The sequence below is a fragment of the Camellia sinensis genome, chromosome 5 (genome assembly GCF_055761805.1).
Source record: "Camellia sinensis isolate YWXY chromosome 5, ASM5576180v1, whole genome shotgun sequence".
In the NCBI taxonomy this organism is placed as follows: Eukaryota; Viridiplantae; Streptophyta; class Magnoliopsida; order Ericales; family Theaceae; genus Camellia; species Camellia sinensis.
This window is the reverse complement of record NC_138965.1, coordinates 68,728,964-68,746,953: the sequence shown is the minus strand read 5'-3', so window position 1 is coordinate 68,746,953 and position 17,990 is coordinate 68,728,964. Positions and strand designations below refer to the sequence as shown.

General features: G+C 45.1%; 1 protein-coding gene across 1 annotated transcript; it reads left to right on the top strand.

Annotated features, from left to right (window-relative positions):
- The first annotated feature begins 907 nt into the window (after positions 1 to 907).
- Positions 908 to 3,682, top strand: LOC145791468 (uncharacterized). The gene is made up of 2 exons (XM_082871820.1): positions 908 to 1,410; positions 3,556 to 3,682. Exons 1-2 carry the CDS (start codon positions 908 to 910, stop codon positions 3,680 to 3,682), a joined length of 630 nt encoding a protein of 209 aa, XP_082727946.1.
- Positions 3,683 to 17,990: the final 14,308 nt, after the last annotated feature.

The following is a 17,990-nucleotide window of genomic DNA, read 5'->3' as shown; positions in this document are numbered from 1 at the left end:
CCCTTCCTTGCATAGATCTACTGGTTGATGCCACGGCCGGTCATCAAATGCTCAGCTTCATGGATGCCTTCTCCGGGTACAACCAAATTCTGATGCACCCGTCTGATCGGGAACACACATCCTTCATCACCGACTGTGGTACCTACCATTACCGTGTCATGCCATTTGGGTTGAAGAATGCTGGGGCCACCTACCAACGGTTGGTCAATGCTGTCTTTCATCATCAGATAGGTCGGAACATGGAAGTATATGTCGACGACATGCTAGTCAAGAGCAAGCTCTCCACCGATCATCTGGCCGACCTGCGAGAGACCTTCGCCACCCTACGAAAGTACCAAATGAAGCTCAATCCGGAGAAATGCGCCTTCGGCGTAGGATCCGGGAAGTTTCTGGGTTTCATGGTCAGTCAGCGGGGCATTGAAGCTAACCCCAAAAAGATCAAGGCCTTGATTGAAATGCAGTCACCCAGAACGGTTAAGAAGGTTCAGAGACTTACTAGCCGAGTTACCGCCCTCAACCACTTCATCTCTCGCGCAACGGACAAGTGCCTCCCCTTCTTCAAAGTTCTTCGACAAACTTTTGAGTGGACGACCGAGTCCGAAGAGGCCTTCCAATAATTGAAACAGTGCATGGCCAACCCCTCCTCATTTCTCAGGCAATCACGGGCGAACCCCTCTTCCTTTATTTAGCCGTGTCAAACACTGCAGTTAGTGCAGCTCTCATCAAGGAAGACAGCTCCGTCCAACGGCCGGTTTACTACATCAGTCGGGCTCTCAGGGGAGCGGAACAGAATTACCCATTATTAGAAAAAATGTCCTTGGCCTTGGTCACCGCCTCCAGACGGCTCCGTCCTTACTTCCAAGCCCACTCCATAGTGGTCCTCACTCACCAACCATTGAAAAAGATCATGCAACAACCAGAGCTCTCCGACAAACTTATGCAATGGTCGGTCAAACTCAACCAGTTTGATATCTCCTACCGGCCTCGGACAGCCATTGAGGGGCAGGCTGTTGCCGATTTCATCCTGGAAGTCACCAATCTTATCCCAACCATAGCTCTTCCACCCCCACCAACCCTTACCGAACTAGAAGACCCCTACTCCTGGACCCTCAATGTCGACGGATCATCCCGCAAGGAAGGCAGTGGGGTTGGTCTCATCCTCACCACCCCTGAGGGTGGTTATTTCAAATGCACCCTCCGTTTCTTGTTCGATGCAAGCAATAATGAAGCCGAATATGAGGCGTTGATTGCAGGTCTCCGCCTCGCCAGTGACATTGGTGTTAGCCATATCCAAGTGTTTAGCGATTCCCAGCTCATTGTCGGTCAAATCACGGGGGAATTCGATGCCAAAGAAGACACAATGCAGGCTTATCGGGATATTGCACTCCCTCTCGCTTGCCTCTTCACCAGGTTCCATATCAAGCACATCCCTCAGACCGAAAACTCCAAGGCAGATGAAATGGCTCAGTTGGCTTCGACAGACCAGTCAGACCTCAGCCGCGGTGTTTGCCTCGAGTACCTGACTCACCCAGCCATTTCCCCAAACCAGCAGCAAGTCTACTTCCTCCAAAATGAACCCATTCCTTGGGTGGCCGACATCTTTATATTTCTGACAACGGGGGAACTACCAGCCGATAAACAGTAGGCCGCCAAAGTGAGGACCCGGTCGTCCAACTACATTCTTGTCAGCGGCCTCTTGTGAATTCGATGCCAAAGAAGACACAATGCGGGCTTATCGGGATATTGCACTCTCTCTCGCTCGCCTCTTCACCAGGTTCCATATCAAGCACATCCCTCGGATCGAAAACTCCAAGGCAGATGAAATGGCTCAGTTGGCTTCGGCAGACCAGTCAGACCTCAGCCACGGTGTCCGCCTCGAGTACCTGACTCACCCAGCCATTTCCCCAAACCAGCAACAAGTTTACTTCCTCCAAAATGAACCCATTCCTTGGGCGGCCGACATCTTTTTATTTCTGACAACGGGGGAACTACCAGCCGACAAACAGCAGGCCGCCAAAGTGAGGGCCCGGTCGTCCAACTACATTCTTGTCAGCGGCCTCTTGTATAAACGCGGTTTTTCACGCTCGTATCTGCGATGCCTTAATCCAGCTCAAGCAACCTACGTGATGAGGGAAGTCCATGAGGGTATCTGTGGTAATCATTCGGGCGCTCGGTCCCTAGCTCACAAAATACTTCGCACTGGTTATTTCTGGCCTACTCTCAATCAGGATGCGACTGACTTTGTGCTCAAATCTGATAAGTGCCAACGTTTTGCCAACATCCTCCATGCTCCTCCTACGGAATTGATCACACTTTGTAGTCCCTACCGATTCGTCAAATGGGGGATCGACCTAGTTGGCCCATTGCCCACTAGTCGAGGTCAAACCAAATTCGCCATCATCGCCATTGATTACTTCACTAAATGGGTAGAGGCAGAGCCCCTTGCCACAATTAGCGAGGGGAACACAACCAGATTCATCTGGCAGTTGATCGTCTGCAGATTTGGCATCCCTCAAGCCATCATCTCCGACAACAACAAACAATTCGACAACGCCAACTTCAGGAAATTCTGTGCAAAGCTTCGAATCCAGCCATGTTTCTCTTCCCCAGGTCATCCCCAAGCCAATGGCCAAGTTGAGGTCACCAATCGTTCTCTTCTGAAGATCATCAAAACCAAGTTGGAAGCTGCTAAGGGACTCTGGGCTGAGAAACTACCGAATATACTCTGGGCCTACCGCACTACCGCTCGAACTCCCACTGGGGAGACCTCTTTTCGCTTAACATACGGTGCTGAGGCGGTTATCCTAGTGGAAATCGATCTTCCTACCCCAAGGGTTTACATCCGAATCCAAAACTAACTGAAGAGCTACGTCGGTTAGACCTGAACCTAATTGACGAGCTCCGAGAAACCACTGCAGTCAGACGGGCCTCATACCAACAGAAAATGAGAACACACTACAACCGCAAAGTCAGACCGAGGGAATTTGCAGTGGGAGATCTTGTTTTGCGAGAATCAACTCTTGCCACCAAAAATCCGGCTGAAGGTAAATTGGCAGACAATTGGGAAGGACCCTACGTTGTGAAAGCCAGACCTCGTCCGGGTACTTACCGACTTCAGGATATGGAAGGTCGAGACCTCCCCCATCCTTGGAACGCTGAGCATTTGAAGCGTTATTTTCAATAAAAGTTGTATTCTTGTATTGATCAATCGTCGTATTTTCTTTTTGACAATCTACGCACTTGCTTGCTCTCATTCTCTCCTCATATGGTGTAAATTTGTGATCAAATGGGCTGCACTTTGTATGACAACAAGCTTCTATCTCAGTTATTTGCGTGGCATTTCAATAACGCCTTGATTAAAGCCTCAGCCAGACTGAGCATGAAGAGCTCGGCCAGACAGAGTCTTAAAGCCTCAGCTAGACTGAGCACGAAGAGCTCGGCCAGACCGAGTTACTTAAAACCTCAGCCAGATTGAGCATGAAGAGCTCGGCCAGAACGAGTTACCTAAAGCCTCAGCCAGTCTGAGCCACCATTACAACTTTATGATCGTTGCAGAGTTGTCATACTTAGTCAAATTCCGGTTCAACGTTTTTTAAGTCAGACTGGCTCCTTGCTGGGTCATGATTCACAACTTCACTCTGCATTGAGGTTTTCTTACATTTTAAACTTCACTCTGCGTTGAGGTTTTCTTACATCTTATACTTCACAATGATTTACACAAACATAAGTTGACGTTCATTGCAGCGTCACAAACATAAAAATAACAGTATGCCAAACACAAGTCATAGTTTTATTCATTCATAAACTTGTACTTATTACAGTGATTCAAAAAAAAAAAAAAATCAAATAAAACACACATCAACCAAAATCCTAAGTACAAATTTTCTCCACACCACTCACTCCTCTTCACTTGAGGTGAGCTCTTCTTCATCAACGCCCTCGTCTAGGGGGGTTTGGGCCACATCGTCTTCTTCAATCCTAACCTTGCTGAAGTCTAAGTCTGGGAACAACTCTTCTGCTTTACGCCTGAACATCTTCCACCCGCTGTCCCAGAACTCAGCCATCTCGTGTTTGTAAAAGTCCGACCGCTGGAAGCTCTGGATTACTTCTTCTTCACTCCTGCTCCCAGCGGTTGCTTCCGACGGACCAGCCCCCCTAGACGCCTCCCTTGCCAAGTTACTGGCGATTGCAGCATCGACCGTCATCTAGAAGTTAGCAGACCCCTTGAACTGCTCTACTGCAGCGACGTACAAGTCGGGGTATGCTGCCCTCTCAGAGGCTGCCTTGGTCTTCTCTTCCCCTAACTCTTTCTCCAACCTCGTCTTCTCCTCCATTGACTTGGCCCGCTCATCCGCCAACGTCCTCTCCAGATCAGCAACCTTCCGATCTAACTCTTCTTTCTCTTCGATTGACTGAGCTCAAAGATTCTCGTTGCTAGACATGGCCTCTTTCCACCGATCGTTGGCGATGGTGCAGGCTGCCTGGGCCTCTTCTAATTTCTTCTGCTCGTTCCCCAATTGGAACTCAAGCGACACCACCTTGCGGCGTTCCGCTTCTAGCTCCAACTTGGTCGCGAGCAGTTCAGCATTGGCTCGCTCGGCTGAGTACCCCTGCACTATCGCCAACACTTGCATCTTCTTGGCCTTCTGGGCCTCTTCCAACCCCCTGGCGCACACACTTCGCGTGGTCTCCCTCCATCCAACAGTCTCACTCCTCAAACTTGCAAGTTGGGCCTGCGCCTCCTCCAACTTTGCCGTCAGAGGTTTCACTTCACCTTTTGCAGCCGCCGTCTTTCTCAGCAGAGCCCCTGCTAAGGTGGTCGCCTCCATTTGGGCAGAGCACAGCCCCCTGAATAGCTCAGCCTCATTGAACTTGGCCACCAAGCGCACGGCTGCTTCGTCCACCACCCCTACAAAGGCGATCTGTAGCCGCCCTCGCTGGGCCTTCTTCTCCCTCTAGTCGCCCAACCTGACCCCCTCTCCTTGGGGCGCAGGACCCCCCTTGGGCTGTCGCTCCGTCCCCTCTTCAGGACCAGTTGACCTACTCTCCACTTGCATCTTGGGGCCCATGGTACTCACGGGTTCTCCTTTACTTTGTACTTTGTCCCCCTGCGTCTCTAGGACAGCCACCCCTTCTAGAGTAGCATCCACCATCACCTCCTTCCTCCTCTTCAGGGCTGGCCCCTCCTCCCTCTCCCTTACCCTTCTCTTCTTCTTCGCCACAGCCTCCACCTCCTTGTTGGCCCTTTCCTTCAAAGGATCAATTGGGGGCAGTCGTGGCTCAAATTCACCCAAGTTCTTTTCCCCCAGCAGTTTGGGGCGCGGTCGGATCCTCTCCCTCGCGATCGGCTGCGGCGGCCGGTTTGCCTGTGATGAATTTACTGGCTTTCGCGAGAATGGTCCTATCCTCCACCTCTTGCGCCTTCCTTCTCGCTTCTAATTCCACCGGTTCCAAGTCTCCACCGGTCAGCTAGGGGCCCAACCTTGTGGCAAACAAGGCCGATGGCTGAACGAGCTCGTCCCATTTGACACCCTCCTTCTCCTTCCATGCCTTCACTTTCTTCACCCTCTCCTCAGCTACTGCTCCCAGCTTTGGCTCTACAGACTTGGTGGGTACTCTCCACACCGTGCGCACTCCAACTCTTCCGTTTGCGGACACGTAGAACCACCTCGGCTGTAGACACCCCATTTTTGACCGACCTTAAGACTTAGACATCACCAGTTGAGCGCTTGGTGATATTGCATAACGTGCTTGTTCAGAAGTCTCAGAGTCGCGGCCATGAGCCCTGCCTCCAGACTTCCGAACCCTCTTCTGTGCCTTGTCTTAGTTTGTGAACCAGGCTCGATTTTCTCTGTTTCTTTTCCTGAGGGGAGGGAGAGGTCCCGTAGACCATCTCTCAGTGGCCGTGGGCTACATTTGGTGGCCGTAGGCCATTTTGCCCATTTCGGAGCCCGGTTTTCGGTTTTTCGGGACCGTTGGTCGTGTGCCTCGGTTCGGGACCGCTTAACCATCTCCGTTTGCTCTGAATTTTGGCATACAACTTATTTACTCCCTTTCAAGGGACACTGGGGTCTGAGAAACCCACTTCGTGGCCGAACGCCACTTTCGGTGCTTGGCAGCCCATTTTCGGGACCCCGAACTGCGTGTTTTGGCCACCGAGCATTCGTTTTGCATCGGTTTTTGTTCATTTTTGGCAGGTGCCTCTGTTTTATCACCAGGAAGGTCACTGGAGGGTGGGAGGCCAGCAATTATCTTGGCAACCAGTTATATTCCATTTTCGCCCTCCGGCACCCGTTTTTTCTCACTTCCGAGCCAATGTTGAACAACTTGGGCCCTTTTTCTTGAACTTTGAACCACATATTTGTGTTGTACACACATGGGAGGACCCTAAAAGTTGATGGCCGGCCATTAATTCCATTTGGACCTTTTGAACCCCTCTTGAAATTGGCTTGTTCTCTCTCCTGTTTTAGAGTTTCCAAATTCGAACCACAGGGTTGTGAAGAGGAGACCTGGGAGGCCACCAATATGTGGTGGCCGGCCACTAAAGCCACTTGGCCTTTTTGACCCTTGGCCGGCCGGCTAGGGGGGGTGGCTGGCCGGCCACATCCAAGTCCAATAATGGACCGGCCATGTTCCTCTCTCTGCACACTTTACAGCTGTACAGCTGTTTCCCCCAGAAAATATCTATATCCGGGGGATATTTTGTGGGGGAACAAGATCCTCAATTCCCTCCACTTTGGCCTAGGGGTCTTCTCTCCCTCTCTTACATAGATTGCTGGCCTCCCAACTCAAGAAAGAGGGTTAGAATGATTGGTTGGAGCATATACATACATATCACCCCATTTCCTTCAAGTTTTGGGCTCCATTTCTTCATCATCTTCAAGCTCTACCATCACCACTCCATTTCAGAAGCAAGGGGAGGAACTCCAGCAGCTTAGAGTCATCAAAGTTGGTCCAAGAAGCAACAAAAGCATTGGTCTTCAAGGGTGAGTAGCATTTCCCCCTTTTTGGTCCATTTCTTGCATCTTTTGTAAGCCATACATGCTTATTGATTTGAGCTCCGACCGAAACTGAAAAGGTCATTTTTTTGAGCTCATTTTCTTGTTTCATTAAGGGCTCAACCCAGTTTGAGCCCTCCATATTGCACTTGCTTCAATATCCTCCTTGAATGCCATTTTCTTGCATGCTTTGGCAGCCTATCATGCTTCTGTTTTTGGTCTTTTTACAGGCCTAGAAATGGTCTTATTTTGGCCCATTCTACATGTTTCATCAAGGGTCTTTGGATGTTTGGTGAATGCTTTGCATACTTTGTGTTATAGCCACCTTTTGAGCCTCATTTTGCATTGCATTTTTAGCATGTTTGTATACTGTTTTGGAGTTTTTACAGTTCTGTAAATATGCTTATTTTTTGTCCCTCTTCAATGTTTTAGAAGGGAATTTTTCAGTTTGGGCTATGCATATATCACTTGCCTCTTTAGCCACCTTTTGGCCCTTTTTCTTGCATAAGAGCTTAGCCATATCTATGTTTGTTTTTAGGGTTTTTACAGTTCTGTAAAGTGGCTTATTTTTGGTCCCTCTTCAATGTTGTTGAAGGGTCCTAACCTATTTGGGGTCAGCAGCTGTGAGTTGCTTCTTTGTCTCATATTTAGGGCCATTTTTGCATGCCATTGTTGCCCTATCTTTGTTTGCTGCTTGGCCATGATTTGTACTGTAAAAATGCTTATTTTGAGGCTGCCTTTCTTCTTTCTTTTCATCTCATGTACCAATTATGCATGCTTTGTATAGCTGTAGTTCATTCTATGTGCCTAATTTTGCATTTCGGGAGAGATTCCATGCATCGGGTGTGTTTTCACCTCATTTCGGGGCTGTTTTCCCCCACATTTCATTGCTGAAAATCCATTAGCATGTTTGCATATCATTTCCATGCCATTGCATTGCATATGCCACTGCCTCGGTTTGCGTGCCGGCGTGCACGCATTTCAAGGCGCTTCATTTTCATTTATCGGCCTCTTATGTGAGTGCGGCTGAGGCTCTCTCATGTTAGTATAAGTCCATATTGCATTCTATATGCCATTTCATGACATTTGCATTGCGTATGCCATTGCATCGGTTTGCGTGCCCGCGTGCACGCATTTCAAGGCACTTCATTTTCATCCACCGGCCTCTTTTGTGAGTGTGGCTGAGACTCTCTCATGTTAGTGTAAGCCCATATCCTATTTCCATGTTATTCGCATTCTGTCATTTTCTCGGTTTGCGTGCCCGTGTGCACGCATTTCGAGGCATCTCATTTTTTACAGCATAGTGCATACTAGGTTGTATCTTAGATCGTATTTATGCATTTTCTCAGTTTGCGTGCCCGTGTGCACGCATTTCGAGGCATGTCATTCCATAGCATTGTGCATGCTAGGATTGTATCTTAGTCGCATTTCATGCATGTCATGCATATTGCATCGTGTTCGGGATAGGAGTTAGCCCGGGCACGGGAAACGAGGTGCATTTCGTACTCCGTGTGACGGAATGTATCTCAACTCCCCAGTCACCGACACTCCGGATCATCCATGATGGAGTTAGGTCTTGTTGTGTTTTCATGTGCATTCATTCTATATTGAATAGTGCAATTCGACTCCTCGGCCATCATGCCTCGGTATGCGTGATTGGTGGCACGAGGATCGAGGCATGCATATATTTGTGAAAATACATTGCTATGCCCCTTTCCTGCCCTCTGTTGCAGCAAAATGAAGAATCAACAACTTCCCGGGACTTGGCACGCGTTTCAAGAATAACTGCTAAACAGAGGCTAATTGGGGCATCCCGGTGGATTTCCGCGCAAGACAACCCGGATATGCATCATTTATCAGAAGCAAGGCAGTCCCTGGCTTGCATGCCAGTTTTACAGTTTTTCTTAGTTAATTTGTCAATTAATTAGGAATTTGTATATTATTTGGACTGTAATATTTGGACTGTAATATTCTTTCATTTGGGACTGTATATTTATTCGGACCCTCTGCACGAGGGCATAATTGTAATAAGTGTGCGTGTGTGTGTTGTATGTCTTCCAACCCCACGTCTTTCTCCCTTTTATTTATCCGCTCATGATGGTTAGATTAGGGCATATTTCAATTAGCATACAGTATGATAGCATGTTTGCATCATTCATCTGTTTTTGCATGCACCGGGCTCGGCGCATCATACTAACTGCATTGTACTTTCAATTCAAAATTGAATACATGTTAGCTGTTGCATCTCATATGCCATGTTTAGAATAGCCGAGCCTGCTATAGTTGCATATTGCATGTGTTGCATTAGGCATTTCGGTATACTTAGGATTCATGCATAGATTTCTAATGAATGTCTGTTTTGGCTTGGAGTACTCGGTAAGTTTTATGCTTCAGCATCCTTGCATGCGTGTGAGTGAATGCCATGAATAGCATGCTTACCATGAGGCTAATTGCTTATGTGATATAACTGCCTGAATGCCTGTGGGTGAAGGTTGGGTTATTTGGATTGGAACAAATCATTGACTGTGAGTTTTAAGCCCACTAGATAGTGGCAAAACCATCTCTTCTAAGCCCACCTGCGGGTGGCAAAATCTGCATTTTAAGCCTACTTGTGAGTAGCAAACCAGCTTTCAAATAAACAAGCATGAAATGTTTTGTTCCAATTCGGGCGACCCAGTCTATACTTATATGCTGTGTGCATCACATAGTAACCTAGGCTAATAACCGGAATAAGGACACACAAAGTTTTCAAAAATTGATATCATGGTTAGTAGAGGCCGATCTTTGATCGGGCGAGCGGGGGTGCTCACGAAGTGACCTTCCCCAATCGTACCCAAGTTCCCGAGCCGAGGCAACTTTGGTGATGACGGACACGTGGCCTTTGGCACCGAGTCAGGGTTTCCTAAATTTCCCATTTAAAAAACATTTAGGTGGCGACTCTGTATCTGGCAAAGCAGTCCATGCTTGGCACTTCTTTCAAAAATCTGTTTTTTCTCAAAACGATTTGCCGGATTTGAACTCTTTGGTTCAGATTTAGAACCGTGACAAATTTGAGAGTCCTGAGCTGTAGTGACCCCAATATGAACAGAACGGGAGCTCGTTCCTCCCGGGGCGTTCGGGGACGTCTACAGTTTCTGGCGACTCTGCTGGGGATTTAGAGAATTTGACTCGAACTCATGATATCTATTTTTTACTACACTTGTGTGATTCTTTGCATTGCATTTGCATTGGTGCGCCTAGGACACCGTGTTTGCCATCTGCTATTCCTGAACGGTTTGCCGGAGGCTTGTCTTGTCAAGGCATGACCATAAGGCTGACCGGTTGTGGGCTCTGCCAGTATGGGAACACAAACCCCGGTTTTACCGGGACACCCTCTTTGACCATTCGACCTAGTGCATATTCGGATCCATAGTGACCATTCCAAACTAGGACAGGTTGCTTACCCGTTTATAGGTTGTTTGAAACCGCTGCGTGCGTAGTGAAACCCTAGCTCCTGACAAAATAGGACAGGGAAACCCTACCCCTTCATAGGGGTGTTTTGGCTCTCACTTATCTGTTATGTGCTTTAGAGTGCGTCTCTACAGGAATGCATGTATCAGTGTATGAGTTTGGGCATCAGGCCTGCGGGCACCGGTTTGCGAATTTGAGCATCAGGCCTGCGGGCATTACTATCAGTATTTGGGAGTCAGCTTTACTTGTGGGTATCAGACTCAAATTTTGAGGCCGAATTTTGGGTCAGAATTCAGTAGAGGGCACACTCATTCAACTATGCTCGTATCTGTTCAGATGGAATCAGGCTAAGATGCTGTCTGTTTTCTCTTTTGCTAGGTAGTCTGGGAACCATAGCTTCAGAAGGTTCCAATATCCCCCGAGGTTCATCAAACTTGTGCTGATAGACTTTGCTAGATCAGAGATTCAGTTCAAGGGCAATCAGTGTTCCTTCGCCAGAGGCAAGGTAAAAAGGGCTAGTCGGGCACAACTCACCAGTTCAGCAGTTACCAGATCAGTGGCCCTTATCCACCCCACCAATGAACAGTCAGGCTGAGGTCTCAGTTTCTACTGCAGGGATAGATACCAATTGGTCAGATGGATCAGCAGAACACGTCAGGGATGGAGGCAATGATGCGCCAAATGCAAGAAAGTATGAAACTCATGCAGCAGGATGCTGCCCGTCAGGAGGAATTTGCCAAACAGCAGGCTGCGATCATGGCTCAGCAGGCCGAGCTCATCACCAAGCTACAACAGCAAAGCGGCGCGTCCGCTTCACAACAAGTTCCTCCCCCAGCAGGAGCTCCAGCACCTGGGGAGACGCCAAACGTCCAGGATGATGCGGACATTCCAGGCGGGCCGGCTCCGCTCCCAATTTTACCTCAACTATCCAAAACACCTACCAATCTACCAGACTCTCCCTCCGAGTTCGAGGTCGACCCCACAGTGTTGAAGTTGAGCAAGCTTGAAAAGTTGTTTAAGAAATCCCAGGGGGTAAAGTCCATCCCGGACATTGAGGATGGGTACACCGACGCAACTGTAACTCTGCCGGACAGATTCAAGATGCCTCGCATCGACCGTTTTGATGGGTCAGGAGATCCCATGGTCCACCTGAGTCTGTTTTCAGATGTTTTGCGCCCGATGGGCTTGACAAGATTACAGAAGCTCTCCATTTTTGGCAAGACCCTGTCAGGTATTGCGGTCACCTGGTATGCCAAATTGGAAAATTCAGTGAAACAAAGCTGGGAGGAAATGGCCGAGGCCTTCGTCGCACAATATTCATACAATACCCAAATCGAGATTACGACCCGTGATCTTGAGACGACGAGACAGGCCTCCATCCATTTATTGATAATGGCAACCCTGCCACGAGGCCCCTCCCCTCCGTCGCCTGCAAAGTGACCTACGTTTCTTGCTGCCCCGAGGCCTTGTAGCATGCAAAAAACTCGTCCACCGTCATAGCCACTCCCTCATTCGCCCTCAGCCACGCGCTTGCACAGGCCAGTACAATCTTCCACGCGTTAGGCATTAGTTACCCCGGTGTCACTTTCAACCGGTTTAAGACATCCACTACCACCTGCGAGAGTGGCAACCTCAACCCTCTCTTCAACGCCTCCTCATAGAGGGCAAACTCCCCCGGTCGGGCGTCGGATGGCCTCTCATTCATTGTTGGCAGCTTTAACTCTATTTCTGCGGGAATCTGGTATTTCTCGCATATACCCACCAACTCCTCCGCGGTCACGATCGACTTATCAGCCTTCGTATGCCAATGATTTGGCTTAACCTGGCTAATTGGCTGTGCAGCCACTATCATTGTAGATGAACGAGGTCGCCCCACTGGCTTTCCCTCGCTTCCCACTTGCCTCTCCGTCCGGTATTGTTCCGCCAACTCTACCGCATCATCGTCACCCAATGGATCAACTCTTGCTTCCTCTTGGGCCATCTCTCTCGTGTGTCTGCAAATAGCTTCGGATGCGGGCGCAAGAAAATTCACAAAGTGTTGCAGGGGTGTATCGCTAGCAATGATCTACACTTGGAATGCTTTGATTTTTTGCACAAAGGTAGGTAAAACGAATAATACCAAAGGCCCAAGGTTTGCCTGTATTCCAAGGGTCACAATTAAATTTCGCCAGTTTGAAAATTTTCAAAAATTTGCCAAAACTGTCTTTTCAACACCCTATAATGACCTATCGTTTCACTTATTGCCCAACGCCTAACCTTTCCTACTACAAGATTCTGTCACATGTACGATCACGATCCACTGTCCCTTTCCCCTTTCTTGTCTTTTCTACTTCACTTCACCATGTGCGCCGCCGCCTTTCGAGCCCCGCGCCACACCACCAACCCTTCGCAATCGGCCCTCCCCATGGTCGGTCTCTCTACTCGGCCACCCTTCGCGGTCGGCCCTTCCTATGATCGGTCTCTGCCCTTGGCCACCCTTCATGCTCGGCCCTCCTCAGGGTCAGCCCCACACACGGTCGCCTTCGCGGTCGACCCTCCTCATGATCGGTCACCATTCGCGGTCGGCCCTCCTCACGGTCGGTCCTTCCACTCTACCACCCTGCGCGGTCGGCCCTCCTCATGGTCGGTCAACCCTCTCACAACCCTCATTTTCTTCATTATTCCCTTCGTAGGACTAAAGCTGCACTTGGAAATGGGGGACTATTGACATGGGTAAACCCATAAAGATTATAGCCCACCATTCAGAGCCCAATACATAACTCAAATGCTAAAGCCCAGCACTGCTGAAGCCCCATGTAGCAATAAGAACCAATGACACCAAGACATATGGCGAGAGAAGGGCAAGCCACATCAGCAGACAAAGATCTGCAAAGTTATTGCCACGACACATCGCCATTAATGAGGCCCCTTACAACATTTATTGCAATAACCCCTCTCCATTGGAACAGAATGCCTTTACCATGAACAAGGTAAGCTAGAGCATAAACTTTCGGCCAAGGTGACAGGTCGGAAGGGACAACGAAATGATTACCAGAGGATATAAGTAAAGGTTGAAGACAGAAAGAAGGTTAAGCTTCCTATCTCTAATTCATCTCTATACTCTACTTCTCTCTCTAACTTGCTCATTGGAGGGTTCGCTGGGGGACTCTCCGTTCCCCGTTGAACTCTTATGTAGGTCTTCTAGTGGGCTTGGTCATTCGGACGTAGGATTGAGGAGCGTGGATCAATCCGACCCGTTCCTTGGAACGAGCTGTATCATCAACAATTAACCCAAATATATATATATATATATATTTAGGAGAGGTTAAAAAACTGGATCCTATTGAGAATTTGTTTGGAAAGTAATTTTTTAATTTTTTAGCTAAAATATAACATGAAAAGAGTAATGTTACAAATCATAAAAAGTTTTATGAAACTAATTCAAGGCTGATTGCATAACATATTGTTGAACCATTTTAATATCATTTATTTATATATTTTTGTTCATGAGTTTTCTTTTGTTTTATTCATGAATCTCATCTTGTTCATGAATGGAGATTCATTGCTTTGGTGACCTTTTGTCTTATTCATGAATGGAGATTAATTAGAATTCACGAACTTGGTGGTGAGTTATTATTTGGAGTCTCTCCATTTTCTTTAGTTTAATGGTCATCATTATTTTTTGGTGTAATTTGCAAGGTTCTACTGGTCTATAAATAGTTTCTCTTATCTACTCTTTTTTTTTTTACACCAACACACAACTATTTTTTGTACAAGAGAGATTACTAGTAAAGAATGATGTTTTTCTTGATGGAGCTTTGGGTTCACTATCTTGTGCAGAGTTGGCCTGAACCATACAACAAGTGGTCGGACTGTTGTATCCTGGAGGGGACAAGTCATAGTTTTGTGAATGCTGCATCGGTATTTGGGTTCTTCCTACTGTAGTGGGCTTGATCTTCTTAAAGAAAATGAGATATCCGTGCCTCAGCTTAATCTATTTGTATTTCATTTTCTTTGCATTATTTATCAATAAAATATAATTTTTTTGGTATTTTCACCAACAATTTTAAGGAGATCAAACATGCAACAAGTACCCGAAAAAACCAATGATGGAATTGGAGATCTCAACAAACCTTTCAAGTTCAAGAGAGTTCATTTTAAGAGGTTGAAAGGAAAATTTCTTTTTTACCTTAGCCTTTTGAAAGTTGCATATGTTCTTACCGAGAAGAACCCAAACAAAATCCTAACCGAGGAGATGAATGATGAAGACTACAAGGCACATGAAGCAAAGGTGGCTTCCTATAATACATATGAGTATAAATGTCGCTTTTATCTCTTAAATTGCCTTGCTGATTAATTTTATGATTATTACTATGACACTACTTACACTTTGCTTTCTATTAATTTTTGGCATGCTCGCTTGTGTCATATTAATAGTAAATATGTGGGAATCATGAGTAATTTAAGATTAATTCCTAAAGTGACAAAAAATTTTGAGAAAATGTGAAGTTTGCAGTAAAGCAAAAATTACTAATTACTAATTAAGAGGCCTCATAAAAGTGTTGAAAAAAATACCGAATTGCTAGAATTATTTCATACTGATTTGTGTGAGTTTGAATAAATTTTAACTCGGGGTGGTAACCGATATTTTATGACTTTTATTGATGATTTTTCAAAATACACAAACGTATATTTATTAAAAAATAAAAGTGATGCTTTTGAGAAATTTAAAGAATTCCTTCTTGAAGTGGAAAATCAATTCGGTAAAAAGATTAAAACAATTGACCTTCATTTACCGGGAGTATGAATCTCTTGAATTCAACTCTTTTGCTCAGTCATTGAGAATTATTCATGAGACTACTCCACCATATTCACCTTCATTTAATGGCGTAGCTGAAAGAAAAAATAGAGCGTTAATTGACTTGACGAATGTTTATTGACTCAAGTGCTTCCTCAAATCTTTGGGGCGAGGCTATTTTGACTGCTTGCCATGTGATAAATAGAGTGCCACACAAAAAGACTTGTACCTTATGAGTTATAGCAGAGGCATAAACCAAATCTAGGTTATTTGAGGGTTTGGGGTTGTTTAGCTTTTGTGAGGCTTGCAAATCCTAAACGACCTAAATTGGGTAAACGAGCTACCACCTGTACTTTTTTTAGGTATGCGTTGCATAGTACATCTTATAGATTTTTTGACATGGAAAATAATATTTATTTTTGAATCAGGTGATGCTATTTTTCATGAAAATAAATTTCCTTTCAAATCTAGAAATAGTGGAGGTCAAATAATTTCTGAAAATATTTTATCCATGCCTAGCTCTTTTACTCCATCTCAAGTTTTTCAAGAACAAGAAAATTCTCAAATCCAACCAAGGAGGAGTAAACGAGCTAGAGTTGAAAAAGATTTTGGCCCTGACTATTATCTATACAATGTGGAAGAAATTCCTTTTACGGTGCAAGAAGCTTTATCATCACCTGATACTATTTTCTGGAGAGAGGCTGCAAATGATGAGATAGATTCACTACTTTCAAATAAAACATGGAAGCTAGTGGATTTACCACCAGGTTGTAAAACTATTGGGTGTAAATGGGTCATTCGTAAAAAACTTACACCGGATGGAACTATAGATAAATATAAAGCGAGGCTTGTCGTTAAAGGTTTTAAGGGACAAGTTGATCTTGATTTTTTTGATACTTTTTCTCTGGTTACTAGAGTTACATCCATTAGACTGTTGATAGCAGTGGTTGCAATTCATGATTTAAAAATTCATCAAATGGATGTGAAAACATCATTTTTAAATGGAGATCTAGATGAGAAGATTTACATGGACCAACCCGAAGGTTTTGTGGAGCCTGGCCAAGAAAGCAAGGTGTATAAGCTAACTAAATCCCTTTATGGTTTAAAACAAGCTCCTAAACAGTGGCATGAGAAATTTGATTCCTACATGCTTGAGAATGGCTATAAAACTAATGAATGTGATAAATGCATATATTATAAAACTTGTAAGAATGCACATGTGATTATTAGCCTATATGTGAATGATTTACTTATCTTTGGCTCTAATTTGCATATTATAAATGAGACTAAAAATATGCTTAATAGTCACTTTGATATGAAAGATCTTGGTGAAACCAATTTTATTTTGGGAATTAAAATTACCAAGACTAATGATGTCATTTTTCTTGATCAGTCGCATTATATTGAGAAAAATTTAAAGAAATATAACTTTCTAGACTGTAAACATGTTGCTACTCCTTTTGATGCAAGCATACATTTATTAGTTGTAACAAATGAAAAAGAAGTGATTAATCAAAAGGATTATGCTAGCATAATTGGTAGTTTGAGATATGTTACTAACTGTACTAGACCTGACATTGCATATACTGTTGGAGTACTTAGCAGGTTTACTAGCAAACCAAGTCGAGATCATTGGCTAGCCATGAGAAGAATTATGAGATATTTATCTAGTACAAAAAATTATGGTTTGTTTTATAACAAGTATCCTGCGGTACTTGAGGGATATAGTGATGCTGATTGGAACATTTTGTCAGGTGATTTTCTCTCTACCTCAGGTTTTATTTTTACCTTGGGTGGTGGTGCTATATGTTGGAAGTCTAAAAAATAGACTATAATTGCTAATTCTACTATAGAAGCTGAACTTATAGCGTTAGGTTCAGCATGTGAGAAAGCGAATTGGTTGATAGATTTGTTACATGAAATCCCTTTTTGGGAAAAACCAATTCCTCCTGTGTTAATTCGTTGTGATAGCACTGCTGCTATTGGTAGAGTGAACAACCATTTTTATAATGGTAAATCCAGACCTATTCGAAGGAAACACAGTAGTGTGAGATCCTATTTGAGTAATGGCGTCATAATTGTGAATTATGTAAGATCTTGTGATAATTTTGCGAATCCGTTAACCAAGGTCTTGGCGAGAGATAGGGTTTGAAATACATTGAGGGGGATGGGTTTGAAGCCTATAAAATCATAAACCATGTATGAGGATACTCAACTTGGGAACCAGAGATCTTGTAACTAGGTTCAATGGGAAGAACGAATCATATGGTGGTTGTAAAAACGCACTCTTTAATATTTTGTTATTCATCTTTATGATGTAAGTGCATTTGTCCTATAATGTTGAAGAGTTGAGTTTTTATACTCTTAATGAAATTCTATAGCTCTTGTTGAGTGGGGTGTGTAAATTACAGGAACATCCTTGACAGATTTCACCTATGTAAGCATGAAAGTGGGGCCGCTTTCTATGAAAATAAGACTTATTCTCAAATATGCTCATGAAAACTAGGATAAGCACAAGGGCGTAATGTGCTAGCTATTAAAGCTCATGTCAACACCTGGATTATTATGTGTGAGCAGTAATACTTTATTCCCTCTAAGTAGTCATAGTTCAAGTCGGAGACCACTACTGACTCTAGAGTAGAGATTGCCGTTTCATTAATGAAGATTCAATGCAGAGCATACCTTCATGATGCATACTAGTCTATCTTTGTTTGGTTATTTCTCTTGTCCTTGTTGATATTAAAATGAGTGGGGGATTGTTGGAC